Raw genomic sequence first — 23150 nt, 5'->3', positions numbered from 1 at the left:
TCGGTAGACTGTTAATAAATTGTACAAATTTTCTTTCAACAAGATAGCTAGATGGCTTTAAGTAATGAATAAAAACTTTAAGCTCCATAATTAGAGTAAATTGAAAAGCTTCATACCACAGGGCTGGTATCATGGAGACAACTGGAAACCCCTGATTGAGTGTGGCCTGGCAAAAGGTCTGGTCATGTCATTAACACAGCTAAGGCTGTTAGAGTGACAGTGTTCTTGGGGGAAACACCAAGAGCTTTATACTGTATGCTGAATCATTTTAATGTGTTTCTAAAGCAAATAAAAACATCTGTTAAAAAAGTAAGAATAATATTAAGTGGTGTGGAGCCTCTAAAATTATGCAATTCTTTGATATCTTAAAGTCCCTTTGTAGCTCACTTACGATTAATCCCCCCCCCTTTTTTTTTTTTGAAGAGTTCTGTGAAATGTGTTTTGGATGAAATTTTGCAGTGCTGGTGGCTAGCAAGTTGAAATAGCTTTTTGGGGTCACCAGTTTAAAGCTTGGAATCCTTTTTATGATTTGAGGTGCATATTTTACATTTGAAGTTATACCATAAGATGTATGTTAAACCTTTACCGTGATATGTAATTCTAGAAATTGACAAGGGTTTCAAACAGCTTCCCTGCAGAAAGAGCTTTTTCTAACGGATTAGTGAGATGGAGAGAGCAAGGCTAACACTTACTAAGACCCTTTTTACTCAAGACCACAATAGGAGGACGGCAGAACAGTGTGGTCCTGCAGAAGCTGAAGCCAGACACTCCTTACACTATCACCGTATCCTCTCTGTATCCTGATGGTGAAGGAGGTCGGATGACGGGAAGAGGCAAGACCAGTAAGTGAAACCCGAGTTCCTATAGCTTCTTTAATAGCTACTATTAGAATGGAATCATCTCTTTATTTGGAAACACTGGGGTGACACAAAGTTTTACTAATATTTAAAAATTCATTTAGAAATAATATTAATAGTTTTTTCTTTTTTTTTTGAGACGGAGTCTTGCTCTGTTGCCCAGGCTGGAGTGCAGTGGCACAATCTTGGCTCACTGCAACCTCTGCCTTCTGGTTTCAAGTGATTCTCCTGTCTCAGGCTCCTGAATAGCTAGGATTACAGGCGCACATCACCACACCTGGCTAATTTTTTATATTTTTGGTAGAGATGGGGTTTCACCATGTTGGCCAAGCTGGTCTTGAACTCCTGACCTCAAGTGATCTGCCTGCCTTGGCCACCCAAAGTGCTGGGATTACAGGCATGAGCCACTGTGCCTGGCCATATGAATCGTTTTTAACATCCCTGCTTGGAATTACTTGTCTCTATTTGTGGAGAAAGATGTTACTTTCTAGGATAGAAAGGTGCTCTAAGACCAAAATGTCTTGTGGATAGATGAGACATATGCATCAGACTGATGCAGACACAGTGTGTGTCGTTTATTCACTACTTCAACAAATGTTTGTGCGGTGCCTGCTATGTTCTAGGGTGCCTAGAACGTATCTAGGGAGATATCAGTGAATCTGTGTTTCATGTGTGCTCGATTGTTAGCACTATACTGTGACGGGATTTCTGTGCATTTCAGAACCTCTAAACACTGTAAGGAACCTGAGAGTATATGACCCTTCTACCAGCACCTTGAGTGTCCGCTGGGACCATGCAGAGGGAAATCCTCGTCAGTACAAGCTCTTCTATGCACCAGCAGCAGGTGGTCCAGAGGAACTGGTAATTATTTCTTGTAGTAAAAAATGCTAGTTTGTTTAAATGGTAGCTGAGTGATTTAAAAGTGGAACTGAAGGAGTTAACCAGTTTGCTTTAGAGCTGAAGAATTTCATAGTCATTTAGTAAGACTTGATAGAGGGTAAATAGTTGATGCCTTAGATCCTGGGTAACAGAGGGATTGTGGCCAGGATTCTTCCCCCCGGCCAGGGGAAGAAGTGGCCTTTCTGGGAAGTTCTAAATGGGGAGTATTGGGTGGCTGGACGGGTATAGGGAAATATGTAACCTCTTGTAACAGGTCATGTGGGGGCACATTATTACATCCTAATATTACAGAACCTACTTTTTGACTTGGTCTTGAGTTGGTATTATGTTATTTGAATTATTATTTCTTTCACAAATTTTTCAAGTCAATGCTTTATGTTTATTAAAATCTTTAGGTACCAATCCCCGGGAATACCAATTATGCCATTCTTAGGAATCTCCAGCCGGATACCTCGTACACTGTGACAGTAGTTCCCGTTTATACTGAAGGTGATGGGGGACGCACATCAGATACTGGAAGGACATGTAAGTAATAAAGCCAAAAAATTAATTTTTCATCATAAATGTTGGTTTTCATTATAAAGGCCATAAAGGCCCATTAAAGAGAATTAGGAAAGTTTGGTGTGATAGAATTAAAAACATAAAAACTAGCCATAGTTCACCTTCCTGTCACCAAATGTTAACATTTTGTGTGAAATAACAAATTTATAATGGCATCTTCTTTTGAAATAATTTCAAGATTTGTAAAGGTGTGTATAATCATCAGTATACTACTTTGCTTAATCTCTTTCACTGACAAAAATTCATTGAGCTTTGCTTTGTGCTTTATGAATTGTTGTGAAGGACTGTTTATAATTGGCTTTCATAGTGCGAATTGTTGAAATCTGTTGGGCACATTACTTAATTTCACATGTCTTTGAGTTGTTTGTCGAAGTGCTTTTTTGATCTTGAAATCTGTATGCTTTCATTTAGGAAGCAGTTTATAGTGGTTTCACTGTTTTTTTGTAGTATTGCTTAAAGGCTTTTGTGCAGATTTAGAAATATTTCTTTGGCTTTAAAAATATACTTGCTGATAGTTAAAAGGAACCAAGCATGAATGTCTTCTTTTGGTAAAAGATTAGTGGTCTAGGAAGATGAAGTTATTGGTTAAATTAGAGTTTGGAATTCATATATCAATTTAATTGGTAGGTTTTTCTAAATTCCTATTGGGGCAGTTAATTGAGAACTGGGTATATCTTATTTTTCTCTCCTTTTGCCTTTTTTATTAATCACAAAGATATTGAGTAGCAATTTGTTAAATGAAGAAGTAATGAACGGTTGAAACTAGTTGACTGAATCAGATGGGCTTAATAGCTGTTGTCAGATTTTACTTAGAAGGCAGACTCTTAAAAAATGTCTCTTCTTCCTCTCTCCATTACCTATGTTAGAAAACTGAAACTACTTTTCCTAATTTTTTCCCTATCCCATGACCCTTTATGGCCAATCCAGTTCCACCACTTTTATTAGCTTGTTTTTAATTGAATACAATGTTGCTTCCTTATGGACAAAGGCCATACTTGCTAACTTTAACTAAATTTGGATTTGGAGAGTTTTAATCTGCCTTTGTGTGTAGGTAATTAGAAATGTAAAGAAGATAGCATTTTATCCTGTTACAGAATGTAGGTTCAGGAAAAGTGATACAAAAACTTGAGATATATAGACAGACTTAAAAAATAGATGTTGGCCTTCATTTCCTCAGTGATGAGAGGACTGGCAAGAAATGTCCAAGTATACAATCCTACACCTAACAGCCTCGATGTTCGCTGGGACCCTGCACCAGGACCTGTGCTGCAATATCGCGTTGTGTATTCTCCTGTGGATGGCACAAGACCCTCAGAATCTGTAAGTAATTTTGTCATGGAAACTGCATTTCCTGATGAATGTAGTCACATGTTTGTGTCATGTTTGATAGCCTGGGAGAACACAAACCACAAACATGCCAGTGTATAATACTTAAATTATTGTTTTTGATGACTTGAGGTAGGTGTATTAATTATAGGGTTAGTAAGAATAAAAAGAATTTTGGGAAAATGTGAATTAGCTGGATGAGTTAAAAACCCCAGTAATGAATGTAAATCATTGCTAGACCTTGTCAATATGTCTTTGTTATGAAAATAGTTTAAAGTTAACCTTCACTGGTTCTTACAAATTGCCCAATTCATCTTTAATTCATAACATTATTCAGTTTTGTAAGTAGACTAACAATTTAGGAATCAGAAATTGCTAATTTCAATAAGCACAGTATCAGAATACCTAAGGGAAAATAAATTTATAAACTAATTTGACTTATAGTCTTTGCAAAAATAAACAATGTTGACAAAGATAAACAAATGATTAACAATATATGCACTTGGTAAGAACATTGATTTTCATGTCCATGTATGGTAGGACATATTAAGACAACTTTATCTGTATGTATTGTATGGAGTCTCTATTTCAACACAAAATCTCCCACACCACAAGTAAGAGTCCCTATTCTTGTGTATTTAACATGCAGGATGTTTTTCGGGGAAATATCATTAGCCTTGCATGTTATATTTGAGAATCTTTATAACAAACATAAAGGGAGATAACTGAAGCTACTAAGGGTCAAGGATGAGGTCACTTTTTTTGGAAAGGGAATTTCTGAGGACAAATTTTGTTTAATGATATGGTCTGGGTAGATCTTATGGAGAAGCACAGTTGGCTTCTGATGTGTCTGGGCTCAACATTTTATTATAAATACTATTGTGATGACTAACTGAAGACTTGGTAAGCATTCGAGTTGTTGTCAGGCAGAATTCGGCATTTCCTCCCCTGCAGATAGTGGTGCCAGGAAGCACGCGCATGGTGCATCTGGAGCGGCTGATTCCGGACACACTCTATTCCGTGAACCTTGTGGCTCTGTACTCGGATGGAGAGGGAAATCCCAGCCCTGCCCAGGGCCGAACGCGTGAGGCAGAAATCCTTTCTCCATTCCATTCCCTTGTAGCTAGATTGGCAGGGCTTCTCTGATTGAGTGAGTGGTGGGAGGGGGGTGGTGAGAGATGGGTGCTTTCTGCCTGGGATCCCCTACATTCACATTCCAAGTGAAAACATTGGGTCTGTGACTGTTGTTTGTGTGATGTGAACTTCTTCTGTTCGTGTTCTCATTTGGGACGTGAGTTAAGGAGGGGTTTCTCCCCTTTTTCCCCTCTTCTACTCTGCATCTTCCTTTTTTCCCTCTTTCTACTCTGCAGTGAATCTTCTTACCAAATGGGGACTTTGGAAATGTGAGGGTTTAGTCTTTATGTTTTATTGAATAGATATAGTTATAGTGGTTAAAATAATTCCCCTTTTTCCTAGTCTACCTTTCAAAGCTAGCTCTAGGTCACTGAAAGTTCAGCATGTAACCATAGCTCTGAAATACACTGTTTATGATTTCACATTAAAACCATAAATGTGTATTTTATTATATGGGAGGAAACATCTGAGTGAATGGTGAATGAAACACATGCAAGCAACCTCCTTAATCTGACCTAGATAATGCTCACAGGCAGGCAACAAACTCTATTGTATTTTATTTATTTAGTACCACGGAGTGGACCAAGGAACCTGAGAGTCTTTGGTGAAACAACCAATAGCCTCTCGGTAGCCTGGGATCATGCTGATGGGCCAGTTCAGCAGTACAGGATCATCTATTCTCCTACTGTTGGTGATCCAATTGATGAATATGTAAGTCTGATACTCATTTATTGGCACATTTTATCATCTTAGCTGAATGGACAGTGAAGTTAAACTTCTTTAGAGGTACGCTGTGAGTACAGTTGAGTCCGCGATAGTCACACTTTATGGTCTCTGACATGACTTTGGGACCACCCAAATGTGCTTACTTAGTCTTTCTGGCCTCCCATACCACAGAGAAGCAATGTCTTTGGGCTCATTTTTATTCTAAAGACAGATAGAAAAACTATCTTACTGCATGATTAACTGAACATTTCTAACCACCTAATGACACCACAGGAACCAAGTTTAGTGAAATATGATACCTATCATTCTGGAATGTCTAAGTTAATATTCAAATAATGTATTTATCCAAATCTTACCCTTTCCTCAAATCTCATTCCTCTACAAGGTCTCCCTTAAATATTCCAGTGTTAATTGATCTCTCTTTTCTTTAAACTTAACATTTTGTGGTACACTTTGGTTTTGGAATATACATACTCTCCTATTAGCTTCAAACTTTTTGAGTGTCATAGTTTGTCTTTCCAGAACCAGATTCAAGTTTCTGGTAGCTTCCTCATAGCCCTCACTATGCACATCCATTTGTTATGAGTGGAAAAATGGAAAAACTAACTACTTTATTTGACATTTAGTGATTAATTGCTGTGATACGTTTGCAGAATATTGCACAAGATGTTGATTGTAAATTAGGTCTGTGGTTTGCCATCTTTTTACCACATAGATCGTCTTAGATAATTTTCCCTCCCTGAGCCCCATGTGATGAAATATTTCATCTACTGGAACTTGATATAGTAACCTTTAATTCAAGTCCCTATTTTTATTAATAAGAAACACATGTAACTACCATTTATAGTTTCTGATCAAAATGAGATAAACGTACTACTACAGTTAGTTTGCCAAAGCAGAGAAACTCATGGTTAGTGTTTGTTCAGCCTTGCCGTGGACAAATATGCAATTTCCCTTTACTTTCCAAACACATTAAAAATACAATTTATCATTTGTAGTTATAGGACTCCAGGCCAGGATTCACTGGCATACCTTATCCATGTTGTTTGTAGAAGCAAAGCATAGGTTTAGAAGAGAGATTGAGATGTCTGGTTCATTTCCTCTTTGAAGAGGTAGTTGAATGTATTCCCATCTGTTTCAGCTAACTAGTGTCAGCCAAACTGATATTTTTGAGGCCAGAAACTTAGTCAATTTTTGCTCACCAGTGGATTCTCAGTAGCTAATACCTGTCCCACTGTGCCTGGTCCACAGTGGGTACTGGGTACATATTTGTACATGAAAACGGAACATGTGATGATGAGATCTGAAGGAAACAAACTTACTGCTGAGTGCTGGACTACTCAGTAAGGTGTTCTGAAACATACATGGCATTGCTTTTAATACAGTTTTCTTCAAAGATGTTAAGTCACATGGCTGTTAAGTGGCTGATCTGGGATTTGAACCCAGAGCTGTCTGACTCTAAAACCACTCTCCTATGCTGCAGAGAAGAAGTGAAGATAGTTTGTCTTGTCATGAGCATTGTGCAACAAAAATAAAATGTGAAAAAAACTACTATTACTGTTTATGGGAATACATAAAACAATATTGTCTTTTGATCTGGAAGTCTTCTAGATGGTAATATATTTATAATTTAACTTCCTCTATAGACCACAGTCCCAGGCAGAAGAAACAATGTAATACTGCAGCCCCTGCAACCTGACACTCCATATAAAATTACTGTTATTGCTGTTTATGAAGACGGAGATGGTGGCCATCTAACAGGAAATGGAAGAACTGGTAGGTGTTTTGTACTCCATCTTTTTTTTTGCTTTGAAATTGTCAGTATCTTAATGTTGCTTTTATACCTTTTAAAACCTTAAAATTTTATCTTTACCAATACATCTCAAATACCACACTAATATTGTATTATTTTTATTAGACATTAAATTTTGTCAAAATGATGACATGTGAAAGGAGTTTGTTTTTAACTTTTTAAAGGTCCACTAAGAGAAGAAAAAGAAGACCATCCACATATTTTTATTTGCTTAAGATAGTTTTATTTCTTCTTTGGAAAACCATTGCATATTCTCTGAATAATGTTTCAACTGGTATGGTGTCAGTTAAGGCTATAATTGTTAAGTCAATATAGTATCAGTAAGAAATATTCCATTGTGATTGAATCTTAAGTCATAAATACAGAAGTGAGATGATCAGCAATCATTTTCTGTCTACAAATTTAGCTTTTTCTAAAAAAGAAAAATGTATTTTTTATTGTACTAAGCAATTTACATAGAATTATTAATGTTCAGACCCATTTTTACACTATACTGGTGGTAATTTCTTAGGGTTTAAAAATTCTCTAACGTGGTTGCTTGCTACAGTCACCTGAGGAGCTTTAAAAATACTTATGCCTGGGTTCCACTCCCAGAGATACTGATGTAACTGTGTGAGGTGTGGGCTGGACCTGCTGATGTTCGAATTAATGTGCAGCAATGGCTGAGAGCCACTAGTTTAGCATAAAGGTAGGATGAACTCTAGATCTGAGTTTTGTTACTGGTAGATATTTGCATTGCTGTTTTACACTTCATTCACCAAAAATCTACTTAAGTAACATGACTTCAGGTGTCTTTCTGCAGTCACTTGCCAAAAGTCTTTTTGTGCTTAAATGATCTTGACAACATTACAGAATTTGAAGAGGTGACATTTGAAAGCTCCTAGGGGAAAAGCAGGACTAGAGTTGACTCAGCTCAGTCTCTCAAGGTCAAGAATCTGTATTTATTGATATTGTTGTCTACAGGACTGAGTCAATGGAGACTCACATGACTCAAGATGATTTTAACAACCTCGCTTTTTAAATTTTCTCAGATTTTAGACTATATTTTGGGACTTTCCTGGGGAAAATGGCTTATTTCAGAATTTCATGCTTATCAAAGTTGATTTTTTTAAACTAGATCTTGGATTTTCCAGGAAGGGCCAAAGTCATGTTTTGTTTCTCTTATGAAAAAGAAGTTTTTCAAGTTGGATTTGTTATTTGCACAATGCTGTGAATAGTAAACTCAGCAACTACTTAACATGCTACCTGAACAGCATTGATTTTATAAGTTGTGGGCTTGGGGGCAGTATCTCTGGAAGCTTAAGGATTTATTCTAGGTAATGCTGGTGGAGGATAGAGAGGTACAGGGAAAAAACATTATTAGGTAGCTGGGTGGTTTTGGGCAAATAATATCTTATGTATTTGATGAAGTGGTTGGACTAGATAGTCTCTAAATTGCTTTCTGTTTCCAACAATCTGTAATCTATGACATTCTAAAAAGGTTTAAGATCTCTTTCATTTTCTATAATCCTGAGTCATAGAACATTTCCGCTCTGGATACTGCTTCCTGCTGAGAAGGCTGTTCTGGAAATCACTAGTTCTTGAGTCTATTTGAGTTGCTGTTTAAATTTGGAAAACTATTAAGCATTTTTTGAATACTTCAATGCCTTTTAATTGTTTTCTGGATGAAGACATTATGGGATATTATGAAATTGCTCCCATTGGGCTTTCCTACTGATACTTTTAAAGTTTTGTGCTCTCCCTGTGTGCCAATAAAAGGTCAGTAATGTGTGTCAATGTTTGTTTTCAGTGGGACTCCTTCCTCCTCAGAACATACACATCTCTGACGAATGGTATACAAGATTCAGGGTGTCCTGGGATCCTTCACCCTCTCCAGTTCTTGGATATAAAATAGTATATAAGCCAGTGGGTAAGGAAGTGCCTTTGTCATCATAGAAATGCTTTGGAGGGTTATTTGCATATGAGGGTATTTTCTCTTTCATCCTCCACTATTGGGTTCTCCTGAGAGTTCAGATCACACCAAGTTTCCTGTAACGAAAGGCAATGTTTTTGGCAATAATATTTTAAGCCAATCATCTAAAGTACCATCGTTATTATAGGTGTAGATGAGATTCTTATTAAATGTCATGATTAAAAAGTTTGACTTGGTTCATAAAGTTGCACAAATCAAAGATGGCTGTCTTCAGACATCCTATATGATCATGAAATAATGCATATTCCATCAATATACCTCTGTGGTTTTCCCACTATGCCCAGGTATTATTTTATTTTGGGCATAGATTCCATGCAGCTTATTCATGACAGCCTTGCTTTCAAATCCCCTCTGAAAATTAGTATCCTAAATTAGTATCACCTTGATTAAATTATTTGTTATTTTTGTTTTAATATTCTGTCTGTATTCTTAGAGAAACTGGAAGAAAAATGCAAATTTGTTAGGGCATCTTCCATATATCCAGTAACAGTATGAACTAGAAAAAACATGAAAGAGAGATGGCAAGATAAAGGAAGTAAAATTTGAACCTATGTAAGAAATAGAAAGAGAACTTAAAAAAGAAAGTGGGATTGGTAACTGAGGACTTTAGCAGCCAAAGTATGTGGAATGAGGTTCAAGACAGAAATTCTTAGATCATCTCTACAATAAATGAAAAAGTGTCAATTGAACACCTACTATATGCAAAACACTATGTTGGCAAAATAGGGGTTGAGAAAGAAGCTTGAGAATTCATTCACTAAAGAAACATTGATTATATACCTACTATATTCCAAATACTGTGCTATGCTTTGAGAATAGGAGGGTGAAGAATTCAGTGTCTGCTTATGGTTTCGTATTTGCCATATAATGTAGCATGTGCCCCAGTGAGTAAGTGTATGAGGACTATGGAATTAATGGTGTTCATAATACCCTTTGACTATAAGATCTTTAATTTTAAGCGAAATTTCATGCTAGTGATGGCATGTTTCTGTGTATTTTTGTGGTTGTTAATAAAGGTTCCAATGAGCCCATGGAAGCCTTTGTTGGAGAAATGACATCATATACCTTACACAATCTCAATCCCAGCACCACCTACGATGTGAATGTTTATGCTCAATATGATTCTGGACTCAGTGTCCCCTTGACAGATCGAGGCACTACATGTGAGTCATGGATATTTTCATAGTTGTGAGAAAAACCATAGTAGAAATTACCAGGTCAGCCTGTTTTAATTTCCTGTTTCTGAACATATACATGTTTCCTCAGCATTATGTAGGCAGGCTATTTTGTGTCTGGTTAGACAAAATACCTATTCAAATACATAAATATTATAATTGAGTATATAAAAATGTATACGGTGAGAAATTTGTGTATTTCACATAAAATATTATATTTTGAATTTTAAAAGATAAAAATTATAGAAATTGTCATTTTATCCATGAATGACCTGTAAAATTAGATCTGTGATGCTACTTAGTTCTTCTTGACATTTGATACTAAGATATATATTACCTAAATCCATTGATTTAATTTGACTTAATTATTGAATCATGATTAGTGATTCAGTCCACAGATATATTTTAATGTCACCATTGCTTTGATAACTATTTAACGACTTAGCAGATAGCCTTTTAGAAATTGTTTTCATTATTTTCCATGAGATGTTTTGGAAATTCTTAGTTTTGAGAGGGACTATATGGAATTTCCTTTCCTTGAAAATCAGTGAAAGAAAGGGGGGTCTATTTTGGCAGTACCACATTTTCAAATATGATACATGTATGTTTCTTATAAGGAAACATAATACAATTTTGAACTTTTTTTCAGCCACAGTGAAAGTTTGAAAATTGTGTTATGATTAAAAGTACAGTTTTTGCCTTAATTTACAAAGTAAATCTCTTTCTTTCTTTATTTTGTAGTATATTTAAATGTAACAGATCTGAAAACTTACCAGATTGGGTGGGATACATTCTGTGTCAAATGGTCACCTCACCGGGCAGCCACCTCCTACAGGCTAAAACTAAGCCCTGCAGATGGTATGTGTATAAAAAAGAAAAAAATGATCTGGAGCATGTAGTGGAAACATTTTAAATTTCAGTAAAGAAGATGCCATTTTGTTTATAACAATGATATATAAAATTTTCTTGAAATATAATTGGTAATGACACTGGCATTTTCCTTTGTTGTCATAATCAGGAACAAGGGGACAAGAAATTACAGTGCGTGGATCAGAAACCAGTCACTGCTTCACTGGCCTTTCACCAGACACTGATTATGGCGTCACTGTTTTTGTGCAGACACCAAATCTCGAGGGACCAGGAGTCTCTGTTAAAGAACATACCAGTAAGTTTTTGAGGAATCTGGAAAGCTTTCATAAGGCTTTAGAATAGAATGCTCTAGGTAAGGAGGACTTAAGTGAATCCTGTGCAGGTACCTCTCTGCAGGGGTAGCAATAATGATGGGATGATGGCAGGTTCCTGAATGTGGAGTCTAAAGCTGGTTCAGGACCTTTTTCTGTAGCAATTGCAAGTTGTCCCTGTTATCGAGTTGGTGCTACTTTGAGGAAGGGCTAAAGGAGGGAGAGATGGCTCTCGCTGAGAAGCTGAATTCATATTAGTGACTTTTACTCATTTGGCCCTATCTGAAGGCCTTATATTTTCCCATTAGATCTTTATTTTCTGTAGCTGTAGTGGATGTTGAGTGACTACCAGTGTCACCAAATTTGGATGGAATAAAATCCCCAGCATGTCAGTACCGATGACAATGGTGTCTCATTTTGTACGACTTGATTTGGTATCCAGGATTTAAATTGCTCTTAAAATTTACTTTCTGGGATATCAAATGTGTACATGGTGTGTTTTTATAATTATTATTTTTAAATTTTAGCTGTGAAACCAACAGAAGCCCCTACAGAGCCACCCACACCTCCTCCCCCTCCCACCATTCCACCAGCCCGGGATGGTAAGTACAGCTAAATAGGCAATACGTTCAGCTGATAGGGAGTTACAGACTTCTTATTTATGCTGCATGTGCATCATTTACAATTAATATAGAACATTTCTGATTTATTATTGCTGCTGAAGAGTTTTTAGATTGAAAGAAAGGATTACCAGTAATTTGTTTCTCTCCATCTCTGGGCACATTTTAGTGTGAATAAAATCAGTCGTAAATTATTCCAGATCTTCAGTTGGAAGTCTGTTTCCTCAGTTTTACAGATTTAGGTCTTCCATGGTCCACAGTTACATGGTGGACATTTCTTTCTGCTAGCTGCTGGCATCAGTAAGCACTGTGAACCCTTTTGGCTATATTTGCAACCTAAGCCCTGAGGCTGTTGGCTTTAAAATTCCTGATGTCCAACCTGAGAAGTTCCCTGGATTATACAAAGCTAAAAAATTTTCCATTCACCAAAATTTGAAAGATAATTGTAACTTGCAGTGAACTGGTAAAACAACATACTGATTTATTAAGGTTGATCTCTCAGCATTTGAGGGCAATTCTTTAGCACTTTGTCAAATTAAATTTAAGTTAAATAACTACTGGATTATTCTTTTCTCATATGCTGTTTCCAGCATTTAATAGAAAGCATTTCAGATTTTAAATATATTTCTATTTTATCTTAGAAGGTTGTAGAATGTTACAACTTTATTAAACCTATTATATAAGTAAAATTAAAAATTAAAAGTATATTATTGTAGGGTAAAATATTGATGAGTTCCTTTAAATTAGATATAGAAAGAAATTCAGTAAATAATCTTGGTTTAAAAACAAGTTTTTTCTTTTTAAATAGGCTTTATCTTCTAGAGTAGTTTTAGGTTCACAGCAACATTGCAGGGATGACGCAGAGATTTTTCATCTCCCAGACAGACTGCCTTTCCCCACACATGCCCAGCCTCCTCCACTATTAACATCCCATATCTGAGTGATACATTTGTTACAACTGATGAACCTACACTGCCACATCATCACCACCCAAAGTCCATAGTTTACATTAGGGTTCACTCTTGGTGTTATACTTCTATATGTTAAGTTTTTATAAACTAAAATTTTGTTAATTGTTTTTGGAATTTTTTCTTAGCCTCCAAGTCTAGATATTCAAATAAAAATCTTCTTCTTTCCTACATATGATTCTAGTGGCTTAATTTAAATTTTACAAAGGACTTGGCCGGGTGCCATGGCTCACACCTGTAATCCCAGCACTTTGGGAGGCTGAGACAGGTGGATTGAGACCATCCTGGCCAACATGGTTAAACCCTGTCTCTACTAAAAATACAGAAATTAGCTGGGCAGGTGGCATGTGCCTGTAGTCCCAGCTACTCAGGAGGCTGAGGCAGGAGAATCGCTTGAACCTGGGAGGCAGAGGCTGCAGTGAGTCAAGATCATCGCACCACTGCACTCCAGCCTGAAGACAGAGCCAAGACCCTGTCTCAAAAAAAAAAAAAAAAAAAAAAAAGGGACTTATTTGCATAGTCAGTCAGTCTTTAATAATTATATTCCAAATCTCCAAACTTTTTCTTTGATTTCTCCTCTCATTTGTTGTTCAAAACTACTTGAAGAGTTCCATTAGGTAAGATTGTATCTTTGCATAATGGATCTAAACAAATGGAGTAATTCCAGAGCAGGTATTGAGGGTCCCCCCAATGCTTCTTAAATTTATTGTGCATGTGAGTCATCTTATTGCTGCTGGTACTGATTCAGGAAGTCTGGGGTAGGACCCAAGATTCTGCATTTCTTTTTTTTTTTTTTTTTTTTCTTTTATTATTATTATTATTATTATTATTATTATTATTATACTTTAGGTTTTATGGTACATGTCTAACAAGCTCCCAGGCAGTGCTGTTGCTGCAGAACCACACTTTGCGTAGCAAGGTGTTATACTGCATTTTCAATTATGTGATTTCATTTAAATGAAAGAATTCATGAGATTTGGGGCTTCCTCTGCTTTCTTTTTTTGCAGTATGCAAAGGGGCCAAGGCAGATATTGTGTTCTTGACTGATGCCTCTTGGAGCATTGGGGATGATAATTTTAACAAAGTTGTAAAATTCATCTTCAATACCGTGGGAGGCTTTGATGAAATCAGTCCTGCCGGGATTCAGGTGAGTGTCATTCCACCAGTGGCTACTCATTTGTGATGTCTTGCCTTTCCTTTGAACTTCTCTTTTTAAGTAAAAGGTCTTTTCAATATAAACTCTGTTTTGACCTTCTCTTAGTTGCTATTTCTTTTATTCATGTATTTTTGGGAGGGAATTGGGTGTAAATGATAAATAAATAGAAAAATAAATGTTCCCTTAGTTTTTATCTTTGGCTAGATAATATTCCTGTTGGAGAACTTAGGGGATTCTAAGGGACTCTAACTTCCTGCTTAAAACTTCCAACCATGACACATTTCTATAGAAGTTCATCCAAAGTTCTGGATATTAAATTCTTTGTGATTGTCATGCCCTGTGAAGTTAGAAGAATCAGTGATAAACAGTGACTGGAGTGGGTGTGTGGAACTTGCTGCCTCTATCATTACTTCGTAGATAATTACCTTGACCAGAAGAATGTCCATTGTTGAGCTAAAGCATATTTCATTTGTTTTTTTAAAAGGGTAACTACCAATTATCTTGCTCTGAAATCACTCCAAATATATTTGTTATACTGAAGTACTTAGAGAAGTTTATATTTCCATAAGGGGCCTCAAAGAATAAATCATCATGTAACCCTAACACAGTTAAAAGACCCAATTAAAATTTCACCCCCTCTGGTGAGATTCCATGATGGCTTTACCCATTCCGTGCTTTCGAAGTATTTTGTCTATATTGCTGCATTACAACAAATATCACTTCATATTGTCATTAATTGTGTGACTCTCTTCTATCTAATCTTCTATCTAAATCATTGACTACTTAAAGCAAGAGACTATCTTTTTAAAAAGCAATTCTCTCCTCCTTTTCTTTCCCATTTCTTTGGTGAATTTTCTTCTTTATTTTGGCAGTTTGATCATCATTGTGGCATCATGAAAATAAGATATTTTGAAATAAGCGACAAACAATTTCATCAACAAAACTTGTCCTCTTTTATGGAATAGTAGTATACTAAATTTCAAATCCTCAAATAATCCTCTGGACATTGATCCAACCCAAGAAGAGTAAAAATTCACCCGAGTCATATTCTTAATTTAATGTGATTATATTCTTAATTTAACCACATTAATTCAACAAGCAAGCTTTTTTTCATCCTTTTAGGAATTTGTATTTCTAACAAAAAGTACTGATCATATTTTATTAATGTCTATGTACCAGTTACTTTGTATACAGGATTATTTAGTCTTTAAAACAATCCTAGAAGGTAAGTATAGTTATTCTCATTTTACTGATAAAAAAATCCATTGTCACATAGCTATTAAATGCCAGAGCTAGGATTTGAACCCAGCGATTCCTGAGTACAAAGTCCGTACTTTTTCCACTAAATCCCATTTGCAATGAGTTTGTGATGAGGGATGATTATAATCACACAGGTGACATTTTTGTATTGCCATAAAGAACGGATATAGTCAGTGGGAAGTAGCAGTTGGCTGAGTCAACTGTTTAACCAACATTTGGATTCGAGATGGTATGTTCTCATGTCTAATCCTGGGATCTCACCACTCCCCAGCTTTATTCATCGCTTTCTATGTCCTAGAGAAAGGCACAACATGAAGATAGTATATTTTCATTATTAATGTCAATTATGACAATTTCATTGAAGATTGAAAATTAAAGAATTTAATGAGACAAGTGCAGTAGGTGTTGTAATATTAGCTATAAAGAGCTTACAATATTCTATCAGGTCTGAGATACTTTTTACACCCCCCTGCTTTATTCTGCAGCTAGAGAATCATTTGAAGATTGAAACATAAAATTAGATGACTTATGCTCACTGCCAAACCACATTTTCCTTCAGGTTTCATTTGTGCAATACAGTGATGAGGTCAAGTCTGAGTTCAAGCTGAATACGTACAATGACAAGGCCCTAGCCCTTGGGGCCCTCCAGAATATTAGGTACAGAGGAGGAAACACAAGAACAGGTATGTGTATATGTAGACCTTTACTCTCCAAGCACTTGTAGTGGCAGAACTGAGTGTATTATCTCACGCTAATGTCCAGATTCTTATCAGTTGGGCGTGACTAATGGCATTTGGGTAGTTTTCACTGAGATGACACTAAACTTTTCCATGCCACATTCTGTAGGCAAGGCCCTCACGTTTATCAAGGAGAAAGTCTTGACTTGGGAGAGTGGCATGAGGAAGAATGTCCCTAAGGTGTTGGTTGTGGTCACAGATGGTCGGTCCCAGGATGAGGTCAAGAAGGCGGCTTTGGTCATCCAGCAGTCAGGCAAGCACATACATGAATTTGATTGCACTTACAATTTTAACATTTTTATATGTTCACAAATGATTGCAAAAGACTAAATTTGCTGATGTTACTTTATTGTTTCTGTTTCACTCTGCACTGTATACCTTCGTAATGCTAGTTTATATTTAATTATGGAATGGTTTGCAACTGCTCAAAAATGACATGGGGTATTCTTTGTATAAGATGTGGTTCAGGATTGACAAGGGGCAAACCACATTTTTCCATACTGGCTGGAAGGCTACAGAAAGCAATGGTAATGAGATGATGCTAGAGCAGGCTTCCTGCCATAGCAGAAATGAATCTTGATATTGCTTCCTGTGCAAGGAGAGAAAAAAGGAAGCCTTTAGCTTTAGCACATCTTTGCAGATGCGGACTTAATGAGTGCTAAAAGATACGTTGCAAAGAAGGAGTATTGAGGTCTTAGGGAGTCATCTCTGGGATAGATCTTGCCAATCAAATATACTGAGAGCCTCCTGGTAACACTGTTCTTTGGATTAGTTATTTAAGATCATTAGAGGTGAAAGTAGATCTTTCCAATACTTGCATTAACAGCCCCGCTACCCTCTGCTGTCCCAAGCAAAGTCTAAGGTGGATATATTTTTAGAGAGAATCTTATGCATAATTTGTTGTAGTAAATTATAAAGTAATTACATGGAACTTGTCATCTGTACATGCATGATTCTTTGGCTAAAATTATGAGTTATGATTACTGCTAAGTCATACTGTCTTTTTTTCAATAGAGGTTTTTCTTGCTGATCTTTTATAAAATGTATTGCCATTATGTTATACACCTTACACAGATTTCTGCATGTTTGTGACTCCTGGTAGATTTAAGTTTGGGCTTATAAATATTTGCTTCTCACATTACCTTATTTATATCTAAATATATTTCTAATTCCTTATATAGCTTTTTTCCCCCGACGTCAAATTTAGCTTTTGGAATGAAAAATGTGCTTATTTGTCATAGCCTAAATTTGCTTATTTGTCATAGCCCATCTGTTGCCAGTGAGAGTTGTAGATTCCATTTTCAAGATGGCCAGAGTTCTGCCTTTGAGCCTGAGTTTCCTGAGAAAATCAGTTTCAAGAACCCAGATTTTAAAATAAGCCCATTCTTGACTTCTGAGTCACATAACCTTAAAATATTAATGGCTGCAGAACTCATGTGTGTATCAGGACTGTGGATCTGTGGAAGGCAGTGTGCACCACATGAAGTCTTTCTGCTATTAAAATCTTCCTACTTGAATTGTTGGGATTTTATCTTAGGAAATCAAATTAAATGAATTCTTTAAACCAGAAAATAGAAAGACCTGGAAAAAGTATGTATTTATTAGAGAGAGTTCATGTCAAATAAAAGGACTTGCTGCATACATTAAGAAAATACAGCATCATTTCTGATAAGAAATTTTTTGCATTGTTCTAACAACAAGGACAGAAAAAGAGATACGTGATTGATTCTATAAATGCTACTTTGCAGGGTTCAGTGTCTTTGTAGTTGGTGTGGCTGATGTCGACTACAATGAGCTTGCCAACATTGCCAGCAAACCAAGTGAACGGCACGTGTTCATTGTGGACGACTTTGAATCTTTTGAGAAGATCGAAGACAATCTTATTACATTTGTTTGTGAAACTGCCACTTCAAGTAAGTCACAGTCAACATGGATCTATAACCTCACTTATTCTGAAAAATAATTACTTAGTAGACAATTCTATATCCTTTGTGGGATCAAGTCTGTGCATAAATAGATCCTGGGATCCTGAAGAATCACTGTTCCTATTGCGATCATGCTAAATGTGTGCTTGTCAGAAATCCATTTTTAGCCTTGAATATGTAATTTCCTTGTGTGGAAATAAAGTGTTTTAATATATCCCTTTCCCACCACCCCAATGCCTATGACATTTGGTTAAATTAATCTCAGCCTCAAATTGCATATATAGGGCGTTTCTGTGAGATGAAGGTTTTCCCCATTAGTAATCAATTGGTATTTGTTCTGTCAACATCCGTGCTTCAAGAGAGCAATGAAGAAAAATGGTTCCTCAGAAATTCAGTTGGTTCCCATTTGTTTGTTTGGGTTTAGATTTTCAAGTTCAGCTTTTTAACTACAGTGAAGAACCAAAAATTGATTGTTTAAGTCGATTTATTCTTATCACCATCCATTAACACCAATTCTTGGGGAATAGGTTATGGAGGCAATTAATCCTCCATAATTACCAGGAGGCAGTTTATCCTACATAATTGATCAGGGATCTGGACTAGCCACAGACCCCTGATCCTAGACAGGGCTATGCTTTACAAATATAATATTCCCCTCCATTAAACATTATTTTAAAAACAAGAACTCTGGTTAGAGTAAACAAACTTTGTTGGTTTACTATGAAAATTTATGCTGAAGTTCGGAGTGGAGCTGCACTGGTGAAAGTGAGTAGGGGGCTGGAGTGGTTTCTCTTCTTTCTGTTCCAAGTAGACCTGGATGCAGCCATCTGGTACCCTCAGCTCTGAGAGGTCCAGAGCAAAAACTACTGCACGCTTGTTACTGTTACATGGTGTTTGGTAGCCAGTGTGAGGCTTGGAGACTTGGCAGAGAAGAGGGTTGGGGATGGACAAGCTCCTTCTACCTTTGCAGAAATCTAAAATTCCCTGGGAAGGAAGTTCTTTAAATCTATTGAAAAATGTGAAAAATTCCTCCCGTAATTCTATTTTATTATTTTTAAGAGTACTGTAAAAGTCCAACTGGATTGGAGAATGTTAGGGAAATATTTGTTACACTGGTTAATACTATAATTTCTCCTACACATAGGAAATGTACAAGAAATAATGTATAAAATATTAAATTGAGAAGTTATTTTAATAAATGAACAATGTCATTTATTACTTGAAATACGTTCATTGCTACTTTCTGTGCATATATAATTTATACATTGTGTTGGTGAATCATACTTAAAGAACACTGTACATTGCAGGTTGTCCTCTCATTTATTTGGATGGCTACACCTCACCAGGTAAGCATTTATACTTTGGGACTAATTTGTTTCCAGATTTAAGCAATAAAATTATTAAAATGTACTCCATTTAATATTTTCTTTTCTGATGTAAAGGGTTTAAGATGCTTGAAGCATACAACCTGACAGAAAAGAATTTTGCTTCTGTACAAGGAGTATCTTTGGAGTCAGGGTCTTTCCCCAGCTACTCAGCTTACAGGATTCAGAAGAATGCGTTTGTGAATCAGCCTACAGCGTAAGTGTGACAACAGGAGGTTCTCCTTTTCTTAAGACCTGCAAAAAGTTCTTGGAATATTTGCTGACTTCCCAGAATCCTGGAACTTTAGAATTGTCGGAAGACTGCTTATGGATGACCCTGATTGGTTTTCTTAAATACAGTTAGGTTAATTGTTTCCGGGTTACATAGTTGTTTGCACACAGGAGACTAAGACTCAGGCCTCGTTATTGCCAGATCCAAGAAGCTCATGCTGGTAACAGATTACTGACCGTTTTGAATTTAAGGCTAGAAAAGCTGTTAAAACAGGAAGGCAACTTAATATTTTGAACATCGCTCCCTGTGGTGCAGAATACTGGATGGAATAAGTGCAGAATGAGAGCATTCTTTTTAGTGTTTCAGACCTCTAGAAAATGAAAGGTAGTTTTTCTTGTCCATGATCAGACACTTGCCATTTAGTTTTTATTGGCTGATGCTCTAGCAATCTGTTGTGTAGCTGTAGATGTTATTTTGCTTCATGAATGTTTGCACCTGAGTATGACAACTGAAATCTGTATTTCTTATTCATTAAAATGAAAACTTTTTATGCTGAAAAATATGTTTGCCAATTTATGGAAAGAAAAGAACAATGAGAAATAAAGGTATTGTAAGCTCAGGACAGGGTCAGGAATGATGTCTGAAATATGAAATGCTCTGAGAAAGCTGATGGAAAATTCAGACTAAAACCAAAGCTAATTTATTTTAAGAGGCAGAGATTGTGTTGTTGTAGTTTGACCACATTGTGAGTCTCAAACTCCTTTAATGGTTAACCATGTTGGCTCGGAGTTCTAGGTTTTTCAGTGAACGTAATACCCAGTGTTTAACTCCTCCAGTCAGCTCACCATATGATTTCTACATTTTAACTTATGACAGCCTATTGTTTTCTCAAGCATCAGAACTTTTGGCTGAAAGGAAAGAAACATAAATACAATTACATAATTTTTTCATAAGCACTAATTAAGGAAGGAGAAAAATGGGCTAGGTGAGAGAGACGAGTTGATGTGGAGAAAATATTTTTAACATAGAATATTATAAAGATAGTTCTTGAACATATAAAACACATCACATCAGCTTACCCAGAGCATATGTTTTAAAAGCAAGATGGCATTAGTGGTGTGGTATTAGGACATGAAAGCTTTGTGTCCTCTATCAAAATTCATGGAGGAATAGCTTCTTTTCTATGAGCTTATTATCTGGTTCTTTTTCTTACCTTCAGGGAGAAAGTGTTATTAAATGTTCTCAGATAGAAAACCATCAATTTCGCTTCAAAGATTCCCCCAGAACAGTGATTGACTAAACTCTGGAGGGACACATGGGACCAATTTTTTGTTTTTTGTTTTGTCTTACAGCTGAGGGCCAAGAAACATTTCCTTTCAATTAATTCACATCCTTTTATCATCACTAAATGTTTGCACATGTATATGGCCTTCACATTTAAAATGGATTTTGTTTTTGGGAACATATGAGCTCTGGGGTTGATTTATTTGATTTCAGGGGAGAAATTTGGAAGTGTAAAAATATTACTGATAGGGAGGGAGAGAGAAATTAAAACCTTAAGCCATTTTATGATCTCATACAGCTGACATTGGAAATTAAGTATATTTAGTAAGATTCATTCTCGTTAAATGATACCCATAGTCATAATGTTTATCATTCTAAAATTATCATATAATTTTATAATACTCTGTGTCTAGAAAAATTAGTTATTAATAGTAGGATAAAAGACTATTTTGTAATTTCCCAGACTTTTGTGACTTTATCAAATTAGAAATAATCGATTATAATTTACATAACTGATCTTTAGTGCTTGTTCTTTTGATGTGCTTCCTAAATTTTTCTCCTTCTAAGGAGAAGTCAGAAGGAGCCAGATTATTATAAACAGCCTCTAATACTACCCATATGAGATTCTGGTGCAAAGATTTAAAAGAGTAGCTGTTCTTGATGTTAAAGCAATCAATCTTTCTTTCTTCCTTTCTTTTTTTCTTTCCTCTCATTTTTCTTTCTTTTGTTTTATACAACAGAGACCTACACCCAAATGGACTCCCTCCTTCATACACGATTATATTATTATTCAGACTTCTCCCAGAAACTCCCAGTGACCCTTTTGCAATTTGGCAAATCACAGACAGAGACTACAAACCACAAGTTGGAGTGATTGCAGATCGTAAGAATTTTTATCTTAAGGCACATGCATACTTAGTTTTGATTATGTTTTTCTTTTCTCTTTTAAAAAACTTTCTGAATATAGACTATATATATATTTATTTGATATATACTTTTATGTTTGAACTTTTCCAAGTATAACACATCAGTAAATATCCTAATTGCATTTTATCATAACTGAAATTATTATATTTTTAAAGAAATCTCTCCAACAAGAATTATTTGCTAATACTTTAAATAAAAAGTATACAATGCATATGATTTAATAACACTTTTATGTTGATTACAGCTTCTAGCAAGACGTTATCATTCTTTAACAAGGATACAAGAGGCGAGGTGCAAACTGTTACATTTGACACAGAAGAAGTAAAGACATTATTTTATGGAAGTTTTCATAAGGTAAAAACATCAGATTATTTGAGTCTTATTTCTAGAAAAAAATATAAAACAAATTTATTATTTATTAAAATGTCATGTTAAATTGTCAGAATTATAACTATGTCTTTTAAAAATAAAATCTTATTTTAGAGAATTTGGTTAATTCAAATAATATTTAAAATAAAAACAATATACTAATCAAGAGACAACTAGTAACATTTTGATATATTTTTAATGCTTATTTCTTTTTAAAATTTGAATCATATAGTATATATAATATTATCCACCTACTTTTCTGCTTACCATTTGGTTATGAATCTTTATGTCATTTAGTTTGAAAAGCTTAATTTTAGTGGATATTTTAATTGATAATATTTCTTCTGCTTGCTTTTTATTGAAAAGTACAAACATGCCAGTGAAATGCAGAAATTGATATTTCTTCTGCTTGTATTTTATTGAAAAGTACAAACATGCCAGTGAAATGCAGAATAATTATTTTTATCAATCCAAAAGTTATCAATATCTAACAAAATAATTAAGATAAATGTTTATGAGATTAATTTTTATGTGAACACACTTATTCTTTAAAAACACAATTCTCTAGAAAATCTTATTAAAAGTTCTAAGATGCATTCAAGGAATTGTCTGTTCTTGATTATCTTAATCAATTTTTTTATGTCAACATCCAGCAGATAGTGG

At 35.6% G+C, this 23150-nt stretch overlaps 1 protein-coding gene across 4 annotated transcripts in view; it reads left to right on the top strand.

Annotated features, from left to right (window-relative positions):
* COL12A1 (collagen type XII alpha 1 chain) overlaps nt 1-23150 on the top strand; it is a 125974-nt gene that overhangs the window by 75298 nt on the left and 27526 nt on the right. For all 4 annotated transcript variants that reach the window (XM_063666332.1, XM_063666330.1, XM_054492142.2 and 1 more), the window contains 20 exons: nt 713-842; nt 1579-1718; nt 2153-2282; nt 3496-3638; nt 4599-4728; nt 5347-5489; nt 7151-7280; nt 9107-9226; nt 10306-10452; nt 11206-11322; nt 11483-11629; nt 12173-12247; nt 14241-14380; nt 16209-16332; nt 16496-16639; nt 18135-18299; nt 19619-19657; nt 19754-19892; nt 21932-22074; nt 22363-22472. In XM_063666332.1, the coding sequence (XP_063522402.1) occupies nt 713-842; nt 1579-1718; nt 2153-2282; nt 3496-3638; nt 4599-4728; nt 5347-5489; nt 7151-7280; nt 9107-9226; nt 10306-10452; nt 11206-11322; nt 11483-11629; nt 12173-12247; nt 14241-14380; nt 16209-16332; nt 16496-16639; nt 18135-18299; nt 19619-19657; nt 19754-19892; nt 21932-22074; nt 22363-22472 (2556 nt within the window). The remainder of the gene's footprint in view (nt 1-712; nt 843-1578; nt 1719-2152; nt 2283-3495; nt 3639-4598; nt 4729-5346; nt 5490-7150; nt 7281-9106; nt 9227-10305; nt 10453-11205; nt 11323-11482; nt 11630-12172; nt 12248-14240; nt 14381-16208; nt 16333-16495; nt 16640-18134; nt 18300-19618; nt 19658-19753; nt 19893-21931; nt 22075-22362; nt 22473-23150) is intronic.

The sequence above is a fragment of the Pongo pygmaeus genome, chromosome 5 (assembly GCF_028885625.2).
Source record: "Pongo pygmaeus isolate AG05252 chromosome 5, NHGRI_mPonPyg2-v2.0_pri, whole genome shotgun sequence".
In the NCBI taxonomy this organism is placed as follows: domain Eukaryota; kingdom Metazoa; phylum Chordata; class Mammalia; order Primates; family Hominidae; genus Pongo; species Pongo pygmaeus.
Note: the sequence above shows the minus strand (reverse complement) of the source record. Positions and strands in the feature narration are given on the sequence as shown.